We start from the raw sequence: 19236 nt of genomic DNA on the forward strand, positions 1-19236 counted from the left end.
AAATTCTGATATATACAGTGGAAATACAATTTACTAATTACAAGAGAAAGCTGGAGTGGATACTCCAGCAGAACAACATGAGAGATGTGGAGTGGCAAGAAGACAATCACTGGATTCCTGCCATCCAACAGCAGAAGAGCTGAGGGTGGTGAGGAGAGCCAGTCTTTAACAGATTCAACACTGCAGTTAATGCTCAGCCCCCTGCTGACTTACCTCTAGTCTGCCTACAATCCAAAGCAATGCCACTATAGCCTCTCTTATATTAGCCCTGTCACCCCAGGGCTGTGGTCAAAGCCTTGCCAGCTGGCAAGGATCCTCATCAGGCTGTTCAACCTCTCCCTGACTCATGCCAGGGTTCCCACCTGTCTGAAGGCCTCCTCCATCATAACCTGCGATTCATTTCAAGCTATGCATGTCTTCCACAGTGTCTTTTATCCTGTCTTTCTCCCATCACCTCCAACTGACTGTGGGAGATGGCGAACCCTCCTTAAAATCTGTTCTGCCAGAGCTTTCTTCCTGTTAAAAGGGAGTTTTTCCTTCACACTGTCACCAAATGCTTGCTCCAAGAGGGTTGTTTGATGGGATTTCTCTCTATTATTGTAGGGCCTTTACCTTATAATGTAAAGCACCTTGAGGCAACTGTTGTTGTGATGCTATATAAATCAAACTGAACGGAATATTCAGATAAAACAAAAACACATTAGACAATTACAGTATTACATATTGAATTTATTCATGTACATATTCTTAAACTGCCCATAAATCTTTATTTTTAACTGTATTTGTTTCAAACATCACATTTATTCAGTTTTAACATCATTCAATTTCATCATCTACACTTCAGTTTATTATAATACAACTGCTGCATCAATCCAAAGACAGTAAAGAAACACAGAAGGGATGAGAAGATAGCTCAGTGACTCACAGTGTGCATGTATCTTTGGGGAAGATACTGAACCCAAATCCACTGCATCTGTGAGAGAGTGTGTGAGTGCTTATTTTTTTATTTTTTTAAAGTCCAATTCAAAATGCTCTCAGACTCTGGGCTACTATGTGATGCTAGAACAAATTCAGTGTGCACTGGCAGAGTTCCCAAATCTCTGGAATGATCAAAATGTGTTACTCCGAATAAATGTGTATTGATTTGCAGTGCCCTTCCCCTCCAGAGTGTTAAGGTGAACTAAAACTACAAAACAATTAGCATCATCTGATTTTTATCTCGATGAATCCATTTTAATTAAATCTATTTTACCAAAAATAAAAGTAAAACAGAAAGTGTAAGTGAAAGTATGTCTAATTTCTGGTTCAAAGCCCCTAAAAAACTTTGTCTGCACCAGTATTTCTTTATAATATATATTCATGACTGCACACAAAAACTGCTGTTACAAACATCTCTTTCACTTGTCCTTATCAGGGTCACAGGTTTAGAGCCTATCCCAGCTACCACAGGCGCAACAGGCACGGGACACCCAGGAAAGGAAATACAGACAGGATAAGACCCACTAACTGCAGGCCTTCATCCTGTGGGAGGAAGAGAAAACCTTCTTGCTGCGAGGCACGAAGGTTGAGGTTGAGTGCATCAGTTATTATATATGACAAATATAATTTTTGCCTTCAGACACGCTTCACCTGTCCATCAGTCCGCCCAGCATATACAGTCTTTCCTATGATTAAAAGGAAATGACAATTTTCATTTGCAGTTTTTCTTTAAATTTGGACAGAAAGTCAGGTAGTGACAAACCCATTGATGTCTTATTTTGCTTTCCAAAAGCTGCCTTCAACAACATTCAGATCAGAAACCATCACAGTATAAATACTTCTTAGAATAAGACAAGTCAGACAGGGACTCTGTCCCAGCAATGAAATGTAGTCCTGCTACACCTTCTTGGGTACATTAGTGATGATAGGTTTGGGGCGGATCTTAAAAATCAGTTTTGTTTTAATGAGTGCGGACACAGAATAAGATGTGGAAGCAGAGCCTTGTTGGTCTGTTTCCATTGCTTCCTGTGTTATTTCATCGTTGTTACTGCTGTGACTGCCCTGTGAATGGCCCGAGTGCTTGGTGAGAACAGCAAAGGGTTTCTCCAGTTTGACCTGCTTCCCGTAGATAATGTGATGTCCTACAATCAGCACTGGCACCCCCTGGTGGATGGGAAACAAAATAATAATACAGTGGCAGTGGATTCTCAGCTTTCCCCCAACACGATGACCATTTACAAGAACAACTTAAGTACCACTTTTTCTTTGATCTGATGATTTGGTTATTTATTGACACAATAGGACTCATGGGTTCATTTTTGGAAGTCTGCTGTCTTAGCCCTAAAAAGGGGTATCAAACAGACGCTTAAGTGCCAAGTTGATGGCAGTCTTGTGCAGCCACAGGCACAGCCCAACTGAGACAAGTGGAAGCGAACATTGTTGTTACTTCAGTTGTACATGTTGATATTATCATCAAGTATGCTGACTTCACGAGTCTGTGTGGCTGGTATGACCATGGTGTTTATGCTGGGAATGGAAAATTCCTAAGCATCTCATTTTCTCTCACCAGCCATTTTTGCACTGATGTGACTGCATTTTGAAACTGAATTAAATTAATCAAAGTACACAGATGTTTTCGACATAACATAGCAGCTGTTTCTTCACATTCTGTTAACATTGTTAGCTAAGTTTGGAAGCCTGTAAACTATTTGCATTTCTTTAATTAATCTTTGTATTATCCAAAACTTGCATTTGGGTGACACAATGACAACTCAAAACAAAACTGAAAATGAAAAAATTCAGAAAACAGAGCTTTTCATGTCAGTCTGTATTTTGTACCAATACTGTCCCATTTCATAAATAAACTTGCTTTATTACTACCTAAAGTACTTTCTTCTGTGTGAGATTGTGCTATTCTCGTATAAACTTAATTTTAATTGATTTATAAACACTGCTATTATTTTTGAGGGAAATGATGCTGGATTTTAGTAAATACATAAATGATCTTTTTTGGGGGGCTATACTGTGTTTTTCAGCATGTTGTGTACCTCTTTGGTATACAGTAGATCTCCCATCACATTTCCTGCCAGACCAGAGTTGTGTCTAGACACCATCTCCCCCTGTAATTCCACCACCAGCCACTCGGGGGGACTGCTGCCATCCGGGCTGCCTCTACAAGAGCAGATGCATATCAACAGCCTATAAAGCAGTCATACTCAGCCTGTTTAATTCGGTAGATAAAAGAGCATATGTTTTTAATTAACATAAAAAAACATCAGATTAAAAGTTATATTTCAAGAGCAATACAACATCCTTTCAAAGTTGCGTTTAATAATGGCAATGCTGGACAATTAAGCAAAACTTTCTGATAAAATCCTGCCACCTTGTGGTGAAAGATTTCAATACATTTTACAGTTATAATTTTCTATAATAAAAAGGTACCCCTAAAAACTTAATTGTAAAAAAAAACAAACATTCAAGTGTCAATATATTCTAAAAAGAAAAAATATAAATATTCACACTGTTAGCTCAGGCACACACCACTCACATGTACGAAACAGATTCAACTTTAGACTTAAACCTTGACTTCCCTCATTCTCCTACAAACTTATTGAGCTAAAACAAGTATTTTATCTCCGCATGTATAATGTGATAGCAATACTGTATAATGATATAAATTTCAAAAAACCTAAATTTGTTAAAATGAAAAAAAAAAAACCATCTCATCCTCTGATGAATGCACCTGTCCAAGCCTACACAGGGATGTCTAACATTTCTCTCCCTCTCTGTCAGCATCATGGCAAAACCACAGGAGGATTTACTAGAGCTTGAATACCCAGGTCCTGAGTTTTTAAGAATAGAATAGAATAGAATAGAATTCAACTTTATTGTCATTGCACATGTCACAGGTACAGGGCAACGAAATGCAGTTTGCATCCATCCAGAAGTGCTTTAGTGATATAGATATATTACAATATATATTAGCAATAGTATAGATATGTAAGTATATTAAAGAAATGGGTCTATTATGGTATGTTATAATGTACACGGTATGAAGTATGTTGTGAATATTCTATAACTATAAGTATGTACAGGCTGTAGTGAGTACAAGCTATGTACCGGATATGAGCAGGATATAAATATGAAATGAGCCTTTTCTTACTTTTAACAAACCAAACATTAAGCCTTTCAATGGTCTAGTCTTTGTCAGAAGTGTTGCTGGACCATAAATCCCGCTTTAAATTTAAGTATCAATTCTACTCTCCTCTTAAAATGTGGCTAATGACACTATAGTTGTTCCGATCATTAGCGTGAACTTGCCTTGAGTATTTCCCCCATAAACATATATTTGGCACTAAGTAATGGAAAGATAAAGTTCGCTCATCAGTTTTACCTGATCATTATTTGAACCATCCTCCCGTCAATAACGATTGGCAATAACACTAACTAATTTGCTACCGATGTAGCGCTTCAGCTGCAGTAACAAACCAGCACTCTTCACTCAGTTCGTATTCCGACAGTATTTCCCGCCCACTGGGAGCGTTTCTTCTTCGTCGTCTTCTTCGGCGCTTGACATCAACAACCAGGTGTATTACCGCCACCTACTGAACTGAAGTAACAAGACTCTGGGATGTAATCTACAGCACACGATGGGAGATTCCCATTCCACAAAGAATCCATGCACCAATTACCAACTCCCTGATACTTGGAGCAGTTGAATGAACCATTCCAATAAATCCATATGCAACTACTATCCACTACATTTTATCCAAGCCGTTGTCCGTACTGTCGACGTGATGACGTATGTCCATGAATCCACTACCGGTTCAAAGGGTAACAACGTGGGTCCTGGCGTGTCTCAGTTGGTGTTCAAGATAGTCTGGCGACAGCGAAGAGGCACAGTTGGTAACTTATGTTTTACATTAATAATTAATGCAACTGAATTACACGACGTGTTTGTAATGAGCTGTAAGGTGTTACACTTTGCTAACGAGTAGGTTGTCGCAGTTATATTAGCACACAGAGCGAGCACTTTTTTTTTTTACCTAGATGTGTGAATTTTGTGATATTTGTTTGATTAATATATTCAGCGCAGCGTGTGAGAGATTTTTAACTCGTTTACTCATTATGTACCTCAGGTGGCAGACCGGTGTTACAGTTCACATTAACTGGTTATGTTTATCCACATGTCAGCCCGTTGTAACGAACAAAGTAGAACACCTCAGGCTCCCCCACACCTGGGGGGCTGAGATCTTATAAGAGAAAGAGGGAGTCTAAGACGCGTTTTGACACACAGACAAACAAGCACACACAGACACAAACATACATTCCCACCCTCATGCACGCATATATAAACACTCACCCAACATGGAGACACAGAAATGGACGCCGTACACACACACACACACACACACACACACTGCCCATACAAACTCTGAAGTGCTCCGGAAAAGACCCTAGGCCTCACTCCGTCCACTCATATGTGGTGTTGATGCAAAAGCCTGTTTTTCCTCCCTCGCTTTTTCTTGAACGCGCTAACTCCGGAGTTCGAGGTATCTGGACTGGGCATTCAACATTCCCCGAGTTAGGGTCCGCAGCAAGATGGTGTAGGGAGCAGATGTATTGTAAACAACTCCACATAGCAGGATCCCGATTCACCGGAAGTTGTCACCCTCTCACAAAGCTCCTTTCTGATGGTCTTGTATCTCATCAGAGCTCATCTGACAGCTGTTTTGTCTCATCTATGGTGTGCCATCACCATAGATGAGACAAAACTCATGTTGAGATGTGCCACAAGGGGGCATAGCCAGTCTGTGGGAGCCAGAATTTTGACTGGGCTTCAAGGCATCAAATAGTTATTTCACTTAATCATGTACAAAAAATTTTATCATTTGTATCTATCTGGGTTTTTTTCCTGAACTTTTGGATGATTTTTTTTTAATCTCCATTACAGTGAAAAGACTGCTCATTTCTGTATATTTTATGAACTGGAGATGGCGAACTTTTCATTTTATTGCTTTGATACAAGGTCTTAATCTTGTCAAACTTTGTGATATACTGGCAGGCAGAGGTGACTGCTCGTGGAAAAGGACGAAGCGTTTTATATGATAAAACTGCAAATTGTAAGAAACGTCTTTATGTATTCTAGGTACATTTTCAGATCGGCAGTAAGTGTTTTCAAAAAATAATTTGGGCTTTTTGGAATTGTCAATTTCTTACTAAGAAAAACCTTCAGTGAACTTCAAAATGCCATTAAAGGTTGTTTTATGAGTATTGTTTTGCTTCTTTTGCCCAGCTGTCACTGAAATGAGACTACCTTTTTTCCTGTTTTCTAGTCAATAATGGGCGAGTTTAAAGTACACCGAGTCCGCTTCTTCGACTACATGCCGAGTGCTATCCGGACCATGGCGTTCAACAGTCAAACTGAGCGGCTGGCTGTGGCCCGGGCTGATGGCGCAGTAGAAATCTTCAACTTCAATGACAATTTCTTCCAAGAAAAGGTAATGCCATCAGATAGATGACATTACTGCATGGTTTAAATGCACTAAGTATTCATTCACACATCCAAATCATCCATTGGAACACCCGAGTTGGCTACAAGTATATAAAATCAAGCAGCTAGGTATGCAGACTGCTTCTACAATCATTTGTGAAAGAATGGATCAATTTCAAAAGCTCAGTGAACTCCAGCATTGTACTGTGAGAAGATGCCACCAGTGCAACAAGCTCAGTTGTGAAATGACCTCTCTACTAACCATTCCACAGTCCACTGTTAGTAGTACTGTAAACAGGAACTCAGCCATAAAATGGTACGATGTGTAAAATCACAGAGTGAGATCAGGTGCTGAGGTGCATAGTCTGCAGAAGTCTCCAACTTTCTGCAGGTTCATTTGTTACAGACCTCTAAACTTCATATGGCCTCCAGAACAATGCATAGAGAGATTCATAGAATGTGTTTCCACGACCAAGCAACTGCATCCAACCCTTACATCACCAAGCGTCACATACAGGTGGTGTAAGCACGCCACCACTGGTTCCTAGAGTAGTGGAAACATGTTTTCTTGAGTAATGGAGCGTTTTTCCATCTGGCAATCCAATGGATGAGTCTGGGTTTGGAGGTTGCTAGGAGAAGAGTACTTGTATGATTGTGTTGTGCCAAGTGTTACGTTTGGTGGTGTGGGGTTGTTTTTCAGGGGTTGGGCTTGGTCCCATAGTTCCAGTGAAAGAAACCCTAAACCCTTCAGCATGCTCACACATTTTTGGCAATTTCATGCTCCCAACTTTGTGGGAACAGTTTGGGGATGGTCCCTTCCTGTTCCAACATGACTGCACACCAGTGCACAAAACAAAGTCCATATAGACATGAACAGTTTGGCGTGGAAGAACTTGACTGACCTGCACAGAGTCCTAATCTCAACCCAACAGAACATCTTTGGGATGGGGGTGACAAAGGCCCGACAGCGTCTCTACCACCTCAGACGCTTGAGAGACTTCCAACTGCCCTCCAAGGTGCTCAGGAACTTTTACTCGTGCACCATAGAGAGCATCCTGGCGGGAAACATCTTAACCTGGTTCGGGAACAGCACCATGCAGGACAGACGAGCTCTACAGAGGGTTGTGCGGTCAGCTGAGCGCACCATCCGCTCCGAGCTCCCTGACCTGCACTCAATCTACAGCAGGCGGTGCTGGACCAAGGCCAGGAAGATCGTGAAGGACCTCAGCCATCCCAACAACAGACTGTTCTCTCTGTTGAGGTCAGGAAAGCGATTCCGCTCCCTGAAGACCAACACAGAGAGACTGAGGAGGAGCTTCTTCCCGCAGGCGATACGGTCTCTCAATCACACCACCACACAGTACTGACCCACACATACAGTTCTTACACACACACTGGACTTTCTGGACTTTGGTTTTGCACAACACTGGTCACTATATTCTTCATTTCCGGTTAATACTTGTACAGCTGCTGTTATTGTGTATATATTTATTTATATTTAGATTTCTTCATACATTCATATATAGTTCTATACTGTGTATTTTGTTGTACAGTTATTTTATTTTCAACTTTAATTTATATATTTTATCTTATTCTTCCCAGTTAAATTTACCCTTCATTCTAATTTGTGTTGTACAGTTATTTCATTTTTAACCTTAATTTATATTTTATTCCTTCCTAGTTAAATTTACCCTTTTTAATTTTTCATATTTATTTCCTATCTTATTCATAGCCGTTTCCTTTTTTGTTCTCTTTAGGTCACGAGCAGTTGTCCAAGCATTTCACTACATATCGTACTGTGTATGACTGTGTACGTGACAAATAAAATTTGAATTTGAATTTGAATTGGAGCGGAGACTGAGCCAGACCTCCTCATCCAACATTAGTGTCTGGACGCATAAATGTGTTTATGGAAGAATGATGAAACATTTCCATAAACACACTCCTAACCTGTGGAAAGCCTTCCCAGGGAGGATGATGCTGTCACAGCTGCAAAGGGTGGGCTGGCATCATATCGAACCCTATGGATTAAGAATGAGACGTCCATCAAATTCAAATGCGCGTGAAGGCAGATAAGTGATTACTTCAGCAGTATAGTGTAGTTTTGATAATGGCTGGAAGCTTAATTGTAGGGAACCCTTCACTGCTCTGTATCACTTTTTGTCACACTCTTAAACCATAGTGTTGTTGTTTTGTGCAGTAATTTCCCTCATTATTGAAGGAGTCAAGGATGAAGCCAACAGAGACACTGGGTCTCCAACTCCTGCATCTGTACCAAATAGATCTAAAAATGCACATAGCACCTTAAAAAATAAAAGGAGATAAACAAAAATACAATTCTGCTGTGTGTTAGTGTGTGAGAGAGAAGATGTCAGGAAGCTCCCACGACAAGTGGAGAGTGGCAGGCATGGGAACCCCCTCACCCCCAGTAACCATGTTAAAGAGCCTAGCCAGACACTCGAACTGCACAAAGAGACACATCCACCTCACCGTTTGAAGTGTGGATGATGGGTGGATGTTCAAGACCAAGGCTTCTGGTTACTGTCCAAATTTCTTTCTTTTTTTTTTTATTGCTAAAAGCCAATGAAAGTGGTTAAATGTAGCCACAGGCATGATGATCACTGCTGTGAGTGCGAGATGTGTCAGGTGCCAAAGCTCAGGGTTTGCATTTTTCTACATTTTTTCAAACCCCTCAATCGCATAATGGAGTTTTGTAAAAGTGGTCTTGAGGGTAATAATATGATGCTAAAATTATTATAAATTTTTGGTTTGGGTATTTTGTACTTTGCTTTTGTGTTGTGTCTGTTGTTTCTGTAATGGCAGAAGGAAGGTAGATGATTCACGGCTGCAGACCAAATGAACCTAACCTCCACACTGGTTTTAATTTTCTCAGGTGATCCCAGGACAGGATGGCCGAGCTACTGAGGCTCTGTGTTGGGTGGGCCATCGACTGTTCAGTGCTGGTTTGAATGGAGAGATCATAGAGTATGACCTGGAGAACCTGAGGCCCCAGTATACTGTAGATGCATATGGAGGACCAATCTGGACCATCAGTAGCAACAGCCAGGGAACACAGCTGGCAGTGAGTGTAAACCTTCTGGATGTTATTTTACACTTCAGATATTTCCTGTGTCAGACTCATCAGGAAGTCTTGTTGATACATTAATCACAAGAAATGTTTTCTGGGTCAGGTTGGTTGTGAGGACGGGACTGTAAAGATATTTGCAATATTGGAGGAGAGGATCCAGTTTCAAAGAAACCTCAACAGACATAAAGGTAAGACGACAAACTAGTTCACAGGTCTTTTCTTTAAAGAGTCTACATTTCTGTCTTTAAAATGGCTACAAACGTTAGACAGTGAACAGTAGAACAGCTAATATTACTGCAGCTGCGATTGTCGTCTGTGTGTTGTATTGAAAACAGATCAACTGAACTTAAAATGGTGTCAGGCTGTGCTTTTGCATAATACAAATTTGTACCACAAATGGTGCATCGAGTTTTTTCTGACTCCAACTTGGAGTCTGCGCTCTGGAGAGACAGAGACAGCACCTATACTAATGAGAAGATGAGATCATTTGTGTTATTAACCACTGGATGACAAAACTGTCTTAAACAAATATTTGTGTTTGTGAACCCGCCTGATTCAGTTGTATTTGACCTCTTTAGGACGCATCATATCTTTGTGCTGGCATCCATCGAGTGCACAGATTGCTGCTGGAATGACTGACATGATCAAAATCTTTGATGCAGAGACGGGTATTTTCTCCTTGAGCTGCTTTGCACAATTAGCAGAAATACAATCAGTTAAAACTGAAATGGAGCATGAGAAGAGATGTGTGTTCTTTACTGATGTGATTGTGTTTGTGACTGCAGGGCATGCTACACGCAGACTGCTGGTGGACAGGGCTATGGGAGCATCAAAGAATAAAGAAGTGGTTGTTTGGAGTGTTGGTTATCTGTCCGACCACACCATCATCAGTGGTGATTCTGCAGGAAAGGTCCAGATCTGGAACGGACTCACAGGAACTCTGGTTAGAACTTACCTGGTCACCAAGTGGGATGTTCTGGTTCTGTCCGTTTCAAAGGTGAGATGATACACTCACTGCTGCAGCTAGCTATGGGTGCACACACCTGTAAAGTCACTGGTTATAAATGCTTCACAGGATGAGAGCAGTGTCATAGCTGGAACATCCGAGGGCACTGTCATCCAGTTCCAGTTCATCTCCTCAACCGTGGACCAGCATGATAAAGAGTGGGTCCGGACCAGGACGTTTCGAAACCACTCCCATGATGTGAGTGCACTTGCTCACACAGACACCGCAGTGGTTTCTGGAGGTAAGTGTTAAATCTGCTTTTGGAAGTTTCTATATGTAATCGGTTATTGTTGATGTTTCAAAGTTTATACAGGCGATGAGTCCACGATTCTGTCAGTAAAGATGTTTTCTAAGTGTTCTTTTAATGTTGCTATTGACATGATGGCTGGTAGCGAAAGATGAGCTTTGTAGGTGAAGCTGTAACTGAACTAGTTTTTTGATCTTCCAAAGGAGTAGAGCTGCCTTATTAGATTAAAGGTACAGTCAGTAATTTTTAGGTCATTTAATAGGAAAAAATGATATTATGCTCAAATTTAGAGATTAATGTGTAATTTCAAACAAAGTGATGCATTCACATAAATTTATCTTTTAAAAATACATAGGAGTAATCACGTGAGCTCATATGTAGTACACCAAAGGCACAGGGACAGACGTCAGAGGTGTTCGTGTGCCGTAGAGACATTTAAATGTGTGCCAGCATGAAGGTTCATGCTGTTTAATCATTGGAGACGGGCTCCCCAATAAATGAATGAGAAGGAAAGGGACAAAGCGTCTTAATAAAATGTCATCCTCCTCACCTCAAGCAAACATAGAAGTTAGTATTTGCAGCATATTTTAACATGTCTTTTTTTGGGTTTTTTAGCCAATATTTCAGCCTTGAAGTTTCCTGTGACCTGCTCTCTAGAGCACCCATTCCCAAATTCAAGAGTGCTGTGGCCTACTTAAAAACAAGAAACTCCCATAGAGCCCACCCAAGCTTAAATCTTCACTCTAATCAAAAGATGAGGGAGAGTTATGTCCTTGTGAATGTTACCCAGTCATACGCAAAGTGTTAAAGACAAAGTGAGACTCACCTGCCACTTAGACACAAACCTAAATACAAAAGCAGTAAATTCAGGTCAACGTAATGAATAATATCACAAACTAACCATCTCAAATTATATGTTTTAATTTGCTTTTTATATAAAAAAAAAATACATTTATATGAATATGTAGCTGTACACAGAGTAATTTCAAGCTGAATTTCTGTTATTTCTGCGGCCCTTCTGCAGTAGTATCTTTGTGGCCACCAGGGGGCCCCGGCTCACTCTGAAAATCACTGATCTAGAGATGAATGTAGGAATGCAAGTATTCAACACTGTGTTAACCTGCCACCTCCCCAGGACAAAGTCTGTGATGTCAGATTGCCTGATGTGCAAAGTGTAGGTAACTGCATTTACCTCTACAAAGAGGGCATCACCAGTGTTGCCTCCAGTGCATCCTCTCAAGGCAGCAACCTCACCTAAATAACACTGAGTATTTCCACTTGTCCAGAAGCATCTGGAGCAGACTATTTTCTGCTGTTTGGTACATGTGAGAAACGAAGGCTGGAAAATGTGGAAAATAAAGGATGGCTCGCTTCTGTGCTTCAAATCTGTGCTCATTCTAATGGCCAGTACAGGCAACAACCCTGGTTGCACAAAGAAGGTGGCTTGTATAGAAGTCTTATTGAACACAATGTCATGTCCCTATTAGTGGTCTGTTTGTGGTTATGTTAGTGTCCAGATGGATAATAGAGCTGGGTATAGAGAGGGCCTGTCTTTTAAAAGTCAAGTTGCTGTTGCTGCCGTTAGTTTTACATTCAAATTCAGTCATGCTGGTCTCATGATGTGTGTTTGTAAAAAGTTAAGGTGACAAAAGGAAAAAACATTTGGGATCATGCAAATCAGCGCATTAAATCAAAGTGGCTAAAGAAGCAACCCAGGGATTTAAAGTTTAGATGTAAAGTTTCGATATTTTCCTTCAGGTATGGACACCCAGTTGGTGGTGCGCCCATTGCTGGATAAGGTGGAGAAGAACACTCAAGAGTCAGCACTGCGCAAAATAGCTTTTCCACATGTGAGTAGAAGAAAACGTCGAACAAGTCAATTCAGCTAAAGTGGCGTCTTTAAAATTGAACTAACCTGTTATTCTATCTGTATTTCATGGATTAGCCTGTTAACAAATTATTCTGAAGCACTTTAATAATGTTTAATACCATTTATTAAAACAATGTTGTCCATGACTGTTCCTGTTACAATGTGCAGTGACCTTTTTTTCTGTCTTCTTGTAGAGGAGCCTGGTTGGCTGTGCAAAGAAAGCTGGACTCCTTCTCTTCCAGTTCCCTGATCGCTTAGAGCTGTGGAAACTTGGAGAAAGTGAAGGACATGGTGAGCAACACACTTGAATAGAGAAACATTTAACTATAAGAAAATGTAAGGAGCTCTTTGATCTACGTAGTTAATCAACAATGAAACAAAAAAATTCTACTGCTATTGAGAATAATCCCCTTATTGTGTCTGCTTCAGCTTTGTTCATCGTGCTAACTGTGCACTCGGCACCTTCACTGATTTGCTAACAATGAAAATTGCCCTTGAAGGGACAAATAAAACAAATGATTATTTCCAGTTCCACAGTTTATTCTTGAATACTACAGCAGCTTTGCATGAATTACAGTCCAGTAATGAGAATCCTTGATGAGTAAATAATAATAATAATAATAATGACAGCAGGTGTACCATCGCCTTGACGACCTCCATCGCTGTGCTGTGTTTGTGTCACATACTGCGTCACAGGACTTTTGGCTGCACTGCTGTAACAATCCCACATGCATTAGGTGGTGCTCAGTTGTAATAGATGTGGCAGAAACCGAGTGGAGTTTAATTGAGTTGTGCCGAGTAGGTACTGGTGGAAAAGCTAAAGTGTAATAATTCTGTTATGTACACACAGGAAAACCTGGTGACCGTCTACCTGTGAAGAGGAAACCAGAGAAGCTGATCGAGCTGAAGAGGAAGGTATGTGTTAATATTTTCGATGTATCCGTAGTTTCTTTCAGAGCAACATTTGGTTTGCTGCAACGCTCTAAAAGTTGGCTGCTTCCTTTCGAGCTGTGGCGTCAAGGCCTTTCTGTTCACAAGGAATGTCACATTTTTAGAAAGTGTACAGGAAAAAACAATTCTCTACAATCATGAAATCTGGTAACTTATCAGTGTTTAGTTGACATAAACACTAAAATATATAATCTGTCTTGTTTGTGTGTTTAACGCCCTTATATGTGCGAAAAGTGTTTTTACAGTGAAGTTTTCTTGTGTACGTCCTGTGATTCACAAAATAACTTTATAGGACATTTGCTAAAACTACAGCAGCATGATTGCACACATGGTAAGAGTCCAGCAAAACATCCTAATAATAGAAACGTCCTTTATTGTAATTGTACATGTGCAACAAAATTGGGGGTGCACTGCAATTGTATTATGTCTTTATAGTGTGTTAAATAAATACATAAATAAAATTAAAAAAACAGACTTTGACCTTCTAATTCTAATGTGACCAGCTTTAAATATAATTACATTGTCTTCTAATAAAATACATTTAATTTAATTGCAGGGAAATGATGTCCCTAGTGTGTTAGTGTGGCCTTTCTGTTTCCTTTCAGTCAGATTGAACAAGACACTTAACAATGACCCTTGAAGAATTAGCTTTAGGCGCTAGTGTGCTTGATGTATCCATACTTTGTGTGTCGCTTCCTGCAGGGAGAGGATCACATCTGCTGTAGTGCTTTGTCTGCATGTGGAGGCTGGTTGGCATATTCCACTGTCTCCAGTGTTCGTCTCTACAGAATACAGTATAACAACACCATCAGCATTAACAAGGTGGGTACCTTAGCACGAGCATGCCTGTGACATTGCACTTAAATAACACAACTTTAAATCATAGCAGGAGTTTTTGTTTTCTTTTGTTTTTCTAAAGGTGTAAAGTAACTTCAGCAATGTATGTGTCTTAAGTACTGTGTGGGATGTCCCTCTTGTCAAGAACTGTGAGTGCAAACAGTGCACAGCTCTTCTCTCAATGCACCACAGAGTGGCTAAAACTAACATTTACCCCCCTTGACAAGCTACCGGGGTGTAGACCGCAGGTTCACTGGATGTGTCAATTTACCATCCAACAAAAGTTTTTACATGTAAAGCTGCTCAAATAATCACAAGAGTAAAATGATGCCTTTGACTAAATATAACAAAGTGTGATGGTCTCTGTGTCTTCATCTCTCCAGGTGTCCAAGCTGCCTAAAGAGCTTCGCTCGGTCCACCAGCTCTGCTTCTCCTCTGACTCCTCCAAACTCTTTGCTTCCTCCTGCCAATCTTCAGTTATTGTTGTTGCTGTCAGTCAACAGGAGTGCAGATATCTTCATACCCTTAAACATAAGACCGGTGAGTGGAAAGCCAGGAGCACAACCCACAGAAGCCAAACCAAACGGAAAGACAAGACAGTACCTTAAACACAATATATTGTGTACATGCATCATATTTTGAAGCAAATTAATGCCCAGGCCTGAGTGATCTCACCAAGGCTAAAGTTCCAAAAATGCATTCGAGTGAATGCGTTTTTGGAACTTGAAGCTGGCTCCTAGACTCCATGCTCCTCGGAGCCTGTTAGTGAGTCCAGAGTCCAACACACACACACGCACACCATTGTGTGCATTTTTTTTCCACTTTTCTATCCAGGTATAGTTTTACTGCGCTGGGAGACTGTTTGGGATCTTTGTCATGCTGATAAATGAAACCACTGTCCAGATGATATTGCATGGTGATCAAAAAGCTGACAGTGATTGTGTGTTCATTTAATTACAATTGCAATAATTTTAACAATACTTCTGGTTCAAAAATAATCCTAAGCCAAGCAAGACGTTCCACCATGTTTTACAGATGCCTGTAAACTCGCTGTTCTGACCTCCTTTATACATATTTATGACGCATCAAAAATATCAAATTTGGGTTCATCATAGCTTCTTGTAATAAGATTACGGTACAAGAAGGTCTGGCCCCTTGGAAGGAAAATATAAAGAAATGATTGCACTAAACGTTCTCCCTCAAATGTCTAGGGACGGTTCTGTAAAGCCCGATATTTACAGGGACAGATCAAAGCCGGACTTAAATGGTAACCAGTAGGCATTCCCGACCTGATGCAGCTCTTTCTGTCAAGTTATTGTTTCCTCTTTGTAGATTGTAGCAGTAGACTCAACTCTTGCTTAACTCTCCTCAGGCTTCTTGCCAGAGATCCTCACTGCTTCTGCTCCATGATGCAAATTGCCAGTGTGGTCACATGTAAACAAATCCTAATGCACGAAGGCCATTCCCTGCCAATGCTACATGCAGCTATACTGTGCAGTTGTAACTGTTTGATAACATCTTGCATAACTGGTGTGTGTATGTATGTGTGTTGGATATCAAGGTTCCAGACAGCCAGTGCACCTCCTTTGTGCCAGTGATGATGGTAAATGGCTGGCTACAGCAAACACTGACTGTGAGATCCACATCTACAACCTCCACAAGATGAAGGTGAGTTCTGATTTATTGATGTGTCAAACTTGAATCATTTTTGATAGATTGGAGTTTGTAAAATTGTAATTTTTGTTTTGTTGTAGCTCCACTGTATGGTTCCTGTGTACAACTCCTGTCCGACTACAATCGCCATCCACCCAGTGACCAACAATCTCATCTCTGTGCATGCTGACCAGCAGGTCAGAAACAGCTTAAGATTTAGTTTTACTCAGATCTCATAGTAACCAACAGATCCTGTAACTGCATGTGTTCTCTGTCGTGTGCAGATCTTTGAATTCTCCTTGGTGCAGAAGGAGTACACACAGTGGAGTCGAAGACTGCAGGCACAAGGACTGCTTTCCCTGTGGCTGGAGCGGGACACGCCCATCACCCACATTACCTTCAACCCGAAAAACCCGGATCACATCATTCTGCACGACACATACATGTTCTGCATCATTGATCAGAGTCTGGTATGTGTGTGCATGTCCATAGCTGTGTTAAAATAGTTGGCCCAGGCGTCAGTGTGATAGAGATGGAGGAGAAAGCTGAATATGATTCAATGGTCTCGATAAGCTTTAATAACAGGAAGTCCAGAACCAGTGGCAGCCCTGATCATGTGACTAACACCACTGTGCTTGCCTCTCTCTTCATGCTACATCATAACTAATTCAGCAGTGTTGTTTTTGAGCACACAAAACTACAAAGCACTGCAGACTTCTGTGGAGAGCAGCAGCTGTTTCTGTGGTTTCCTACTATGGACACCACTGCAGTTTAAACATCTGTGTGTGTCTGAGTCATGAGCAAACATTTTAACCCTCTCCAAGGATTTATGGACAGTTCAGCAGTTATTTCAGACCTTGTTGAACATTCTGTGGTCTGCATTTATACTCCTCTTCACTGATGTTCCCTTGTATGACTGATTAACTAATATCTTTGGATTAGTTTGTATGTATCCATTAGGACAATTAATCGAGAAGTCCTTGGGAGAATTTTTGTTATTCCCGCCAGCTTTTGCCTTGAGCATCCAGCTGGCGCCAGGGGGGGGTCGCATGAGAGGAAGATGGTAGTTGTTTTGGTTAGTGCGAACAAACTGCTTCCAATTTTACAGTTGGTCTAATGTCAGTCACTGGTCAACAGGTCTCTCAATTCCCATTGTTCTTCTTCAAGATCTTATCCATATTGCGTTTAAAAACAAACACAGTCTGAGTACTCACAGCCCTGCCCATCGTCTATCATGTCGGCCAGCCTTGTGGGATTTTGAACAGCTATAGCCGCTTCATGTTCTTCGATAAGCCAGGTCCGAGCCAGCTCCAATCAGCTGTTCAATGTCCTCCATCGAGAGTGTCGCCAGACACACGACGCAACCAACCATCGAGTATCTGGCAACAAACGTCTCCGCAGGACAATCAGGCTCTCCCAAGCCCAGGAGGGTGTCAATTCTGTTAAGGGACCAGTTGATCAAATCCATAATTCTTCTTTAGGTTTTTAGAGAACAAGTCTGGGAGACTCTCTTAGGGTTAGAATAAGCGAGACTATACAAAAGACATGAGAAGCCAAGCAGGAAAGATAAGGGAGAGGGAGAAAGTGCGACCGCCTCTGTCAAGAGCTGGCTATATTTTTAGAAAGATTTTTTGAGAATCTTGAGGCTTTACTAATCTCTTTCTGTCACTGTGTATTTCTGTGTCTTTGTATCTACATGCAGCCCTTCCCAGAATTGAATGCAGTGCTCTGGAATCAAATGACATTAAAGAGCCTTCCTGTGTCACAGAGGATTGGACAAAGCCATGCCTTTAAGATCTGTAAGAGTTTCCAGGTAGGATATTTATGGTGACTACAATCTTTCATTTTACTCCTTCAAACAGTAGCGTCCGCTTCACACTCATCTATGTTTATAAGCGCACATGTAGTAATTTTCAAGGATGAAATCCCACCTTGTGAAATACACATCATCACAGTCAGACAAATAATTCAGAGCTGCACGGTGGTCAAAAAGCAAAGAAACCACCTTGTTTCAAATGAGACATTTGAGCAATGTCATTGTTGTTGCAACAAATAAACAATAAACTACAAATAATAAAAAATAACTTTCAGCTTCCATTAATCCTTCACATGAAGCTGTTATACTAGCTCGCACACTTGTAGCCACGTGTCACTAAAGTGTGACTGTTCTTCACTGTGAGTGAGGAAGACACAAAGTTAACCAGAGCAAATGAAAAGAGAAAGTCCTGCTATTGGCTAAAGTTATAAACATGCTGGAAAATAAAATATGTTTTTGTGTTGTAAGGTGCACTATGTCAGGTAAGGGTGGATGTACAGCAACGGTTTTCAGTTCATTGTTTGTAGCTCAGTCCAATAGCAGAGCACTTTATTTTTAGATTCGTGCAAGGGAGAGAAGATCCTGGAAGTTTAGAACTAGCAGTTCCTTGTTTGTCTGGAATTTCAAGTCCCACAGGACCTTGGCACTGTTGTTCACAACCACAGCTGATGATATCTTCCAGAGGGAGACGGCGGCACAAATATTCCTGTACGCTATCACAACCACTTGGTTGTGTGTCTCAGTTTATGCCGTTCCAACTTGTATCTCACATTCTGCTAATGTGTGTTGTAGATTGTAGCACTTGGGTTCGTTGGCTGTGGCAGACACCTGCCTCTGTGGATATTATACTGGTTATACGTTCTTGCATAACCAGTGCTTGGAGTTCGTCAGAATTTGTGGGTTTTGTTTGTCCACCAGCTTCTTGAGGATTCACTGCAAGTTCTCAGTGGGTTCTGTGCCGTTTCCTGGCCATGGATCCAGAATTTTGATGCTTCTTTCACCAAGCCACTTAGTTACCACTTTTCTGCTGACATCTCTTCTACTGATCTTTTGTCCCACAGCACCTCATGTGTGTCAGTCTATTGGAGGATCTCTCTCTGGTGGTAGTGGAGCGCCCCCTCCTGGACATCATGTCTCAGCTGCCAGCACCTGTCCGCCAGAAGAAGTTTGCAACCTAAAAGTACATGTGATAGGATGAGATTGTTACCTCGTTGTATTAAGTATCCATTTTGTACAAAAAGTTTTGATAATGTAATTTGAAAATAAAATAAAGTATTTACTGTTATCTGTGTTGGA

At 40.9% G+C, this 19236-nt stretch overlaps 2 protein-coding genes across 2 annotated transcripts; one reads left to right on the plus strand and one right to left on the minus strand.

The window, feature by feature from the left end:
- Positions 1-728: 728 nt before the first annotated feature.
- chtf8 (CTF8, chromosome transmission fidelity factor 8 homolog) lies at positions 729-4502 on the minus strand. The gene is made up of 3 exons (XM_082539522.1): positions 4373-4502; positions 3027-3150; positions 729-2142 (listed from the first exon to the last, which is right to left on the minus strand). Exons 1-3 carry the CDS (start codon positions 4390-4392, stop codon positions 1876-1878), a joined length of 411 nt encoding a protein of 136 aa, XP_082395648.1. The 5' UTR covers positions 4393-4502; the 3' UTR covers positions 729-1875.
- A 277-nt stretch (positions 4503-4779) lies between these two features.
- Positions 4780-19225, plus strand: utp4 (UTP4 small subunit processome component). The gene is made up of 17 exons (XM_082539518.1): positions 4780-4884; positions 6315-6479; positions 9366-9554; positions 9664-9748; positions 10139-10228; positions 10346-10557; positions 10636-10807; positions 12572-12663; positions 12878-12974; positions 13534-13598; positions 14337-14456; positions 14855-15011; positions 16033-16139; positions 16226-16321; positions 16409-16594; positions 17827-17937; positions 19002-19225. Exons 2-17 carry the CDS (start codon positions 6321-6323, stop codon positions 19116-19118), a joined length of 2055 nt encoding a protein of 684 aa, XP_082395644.1. The 5' UTR covers positions 4780-4884; positions 6315-6320; the 3' UTR covers positions 19119-19225.
- Positions 19226-19236: the final 11 nt, after the last annotated feature.

This window comes from Aulonocara stuartgranti (genome assembly GCF_965226115.1).
Source record: "Aulonocara stuartgranti genome assembly, chromosome: 7".
Lineage (NCBI taxonomy): Eukaryota > Metazoa > Chordata > Actinopteri > Cichliformes > Cichlidae > Aulonocara > Aulonocara stuartgranti.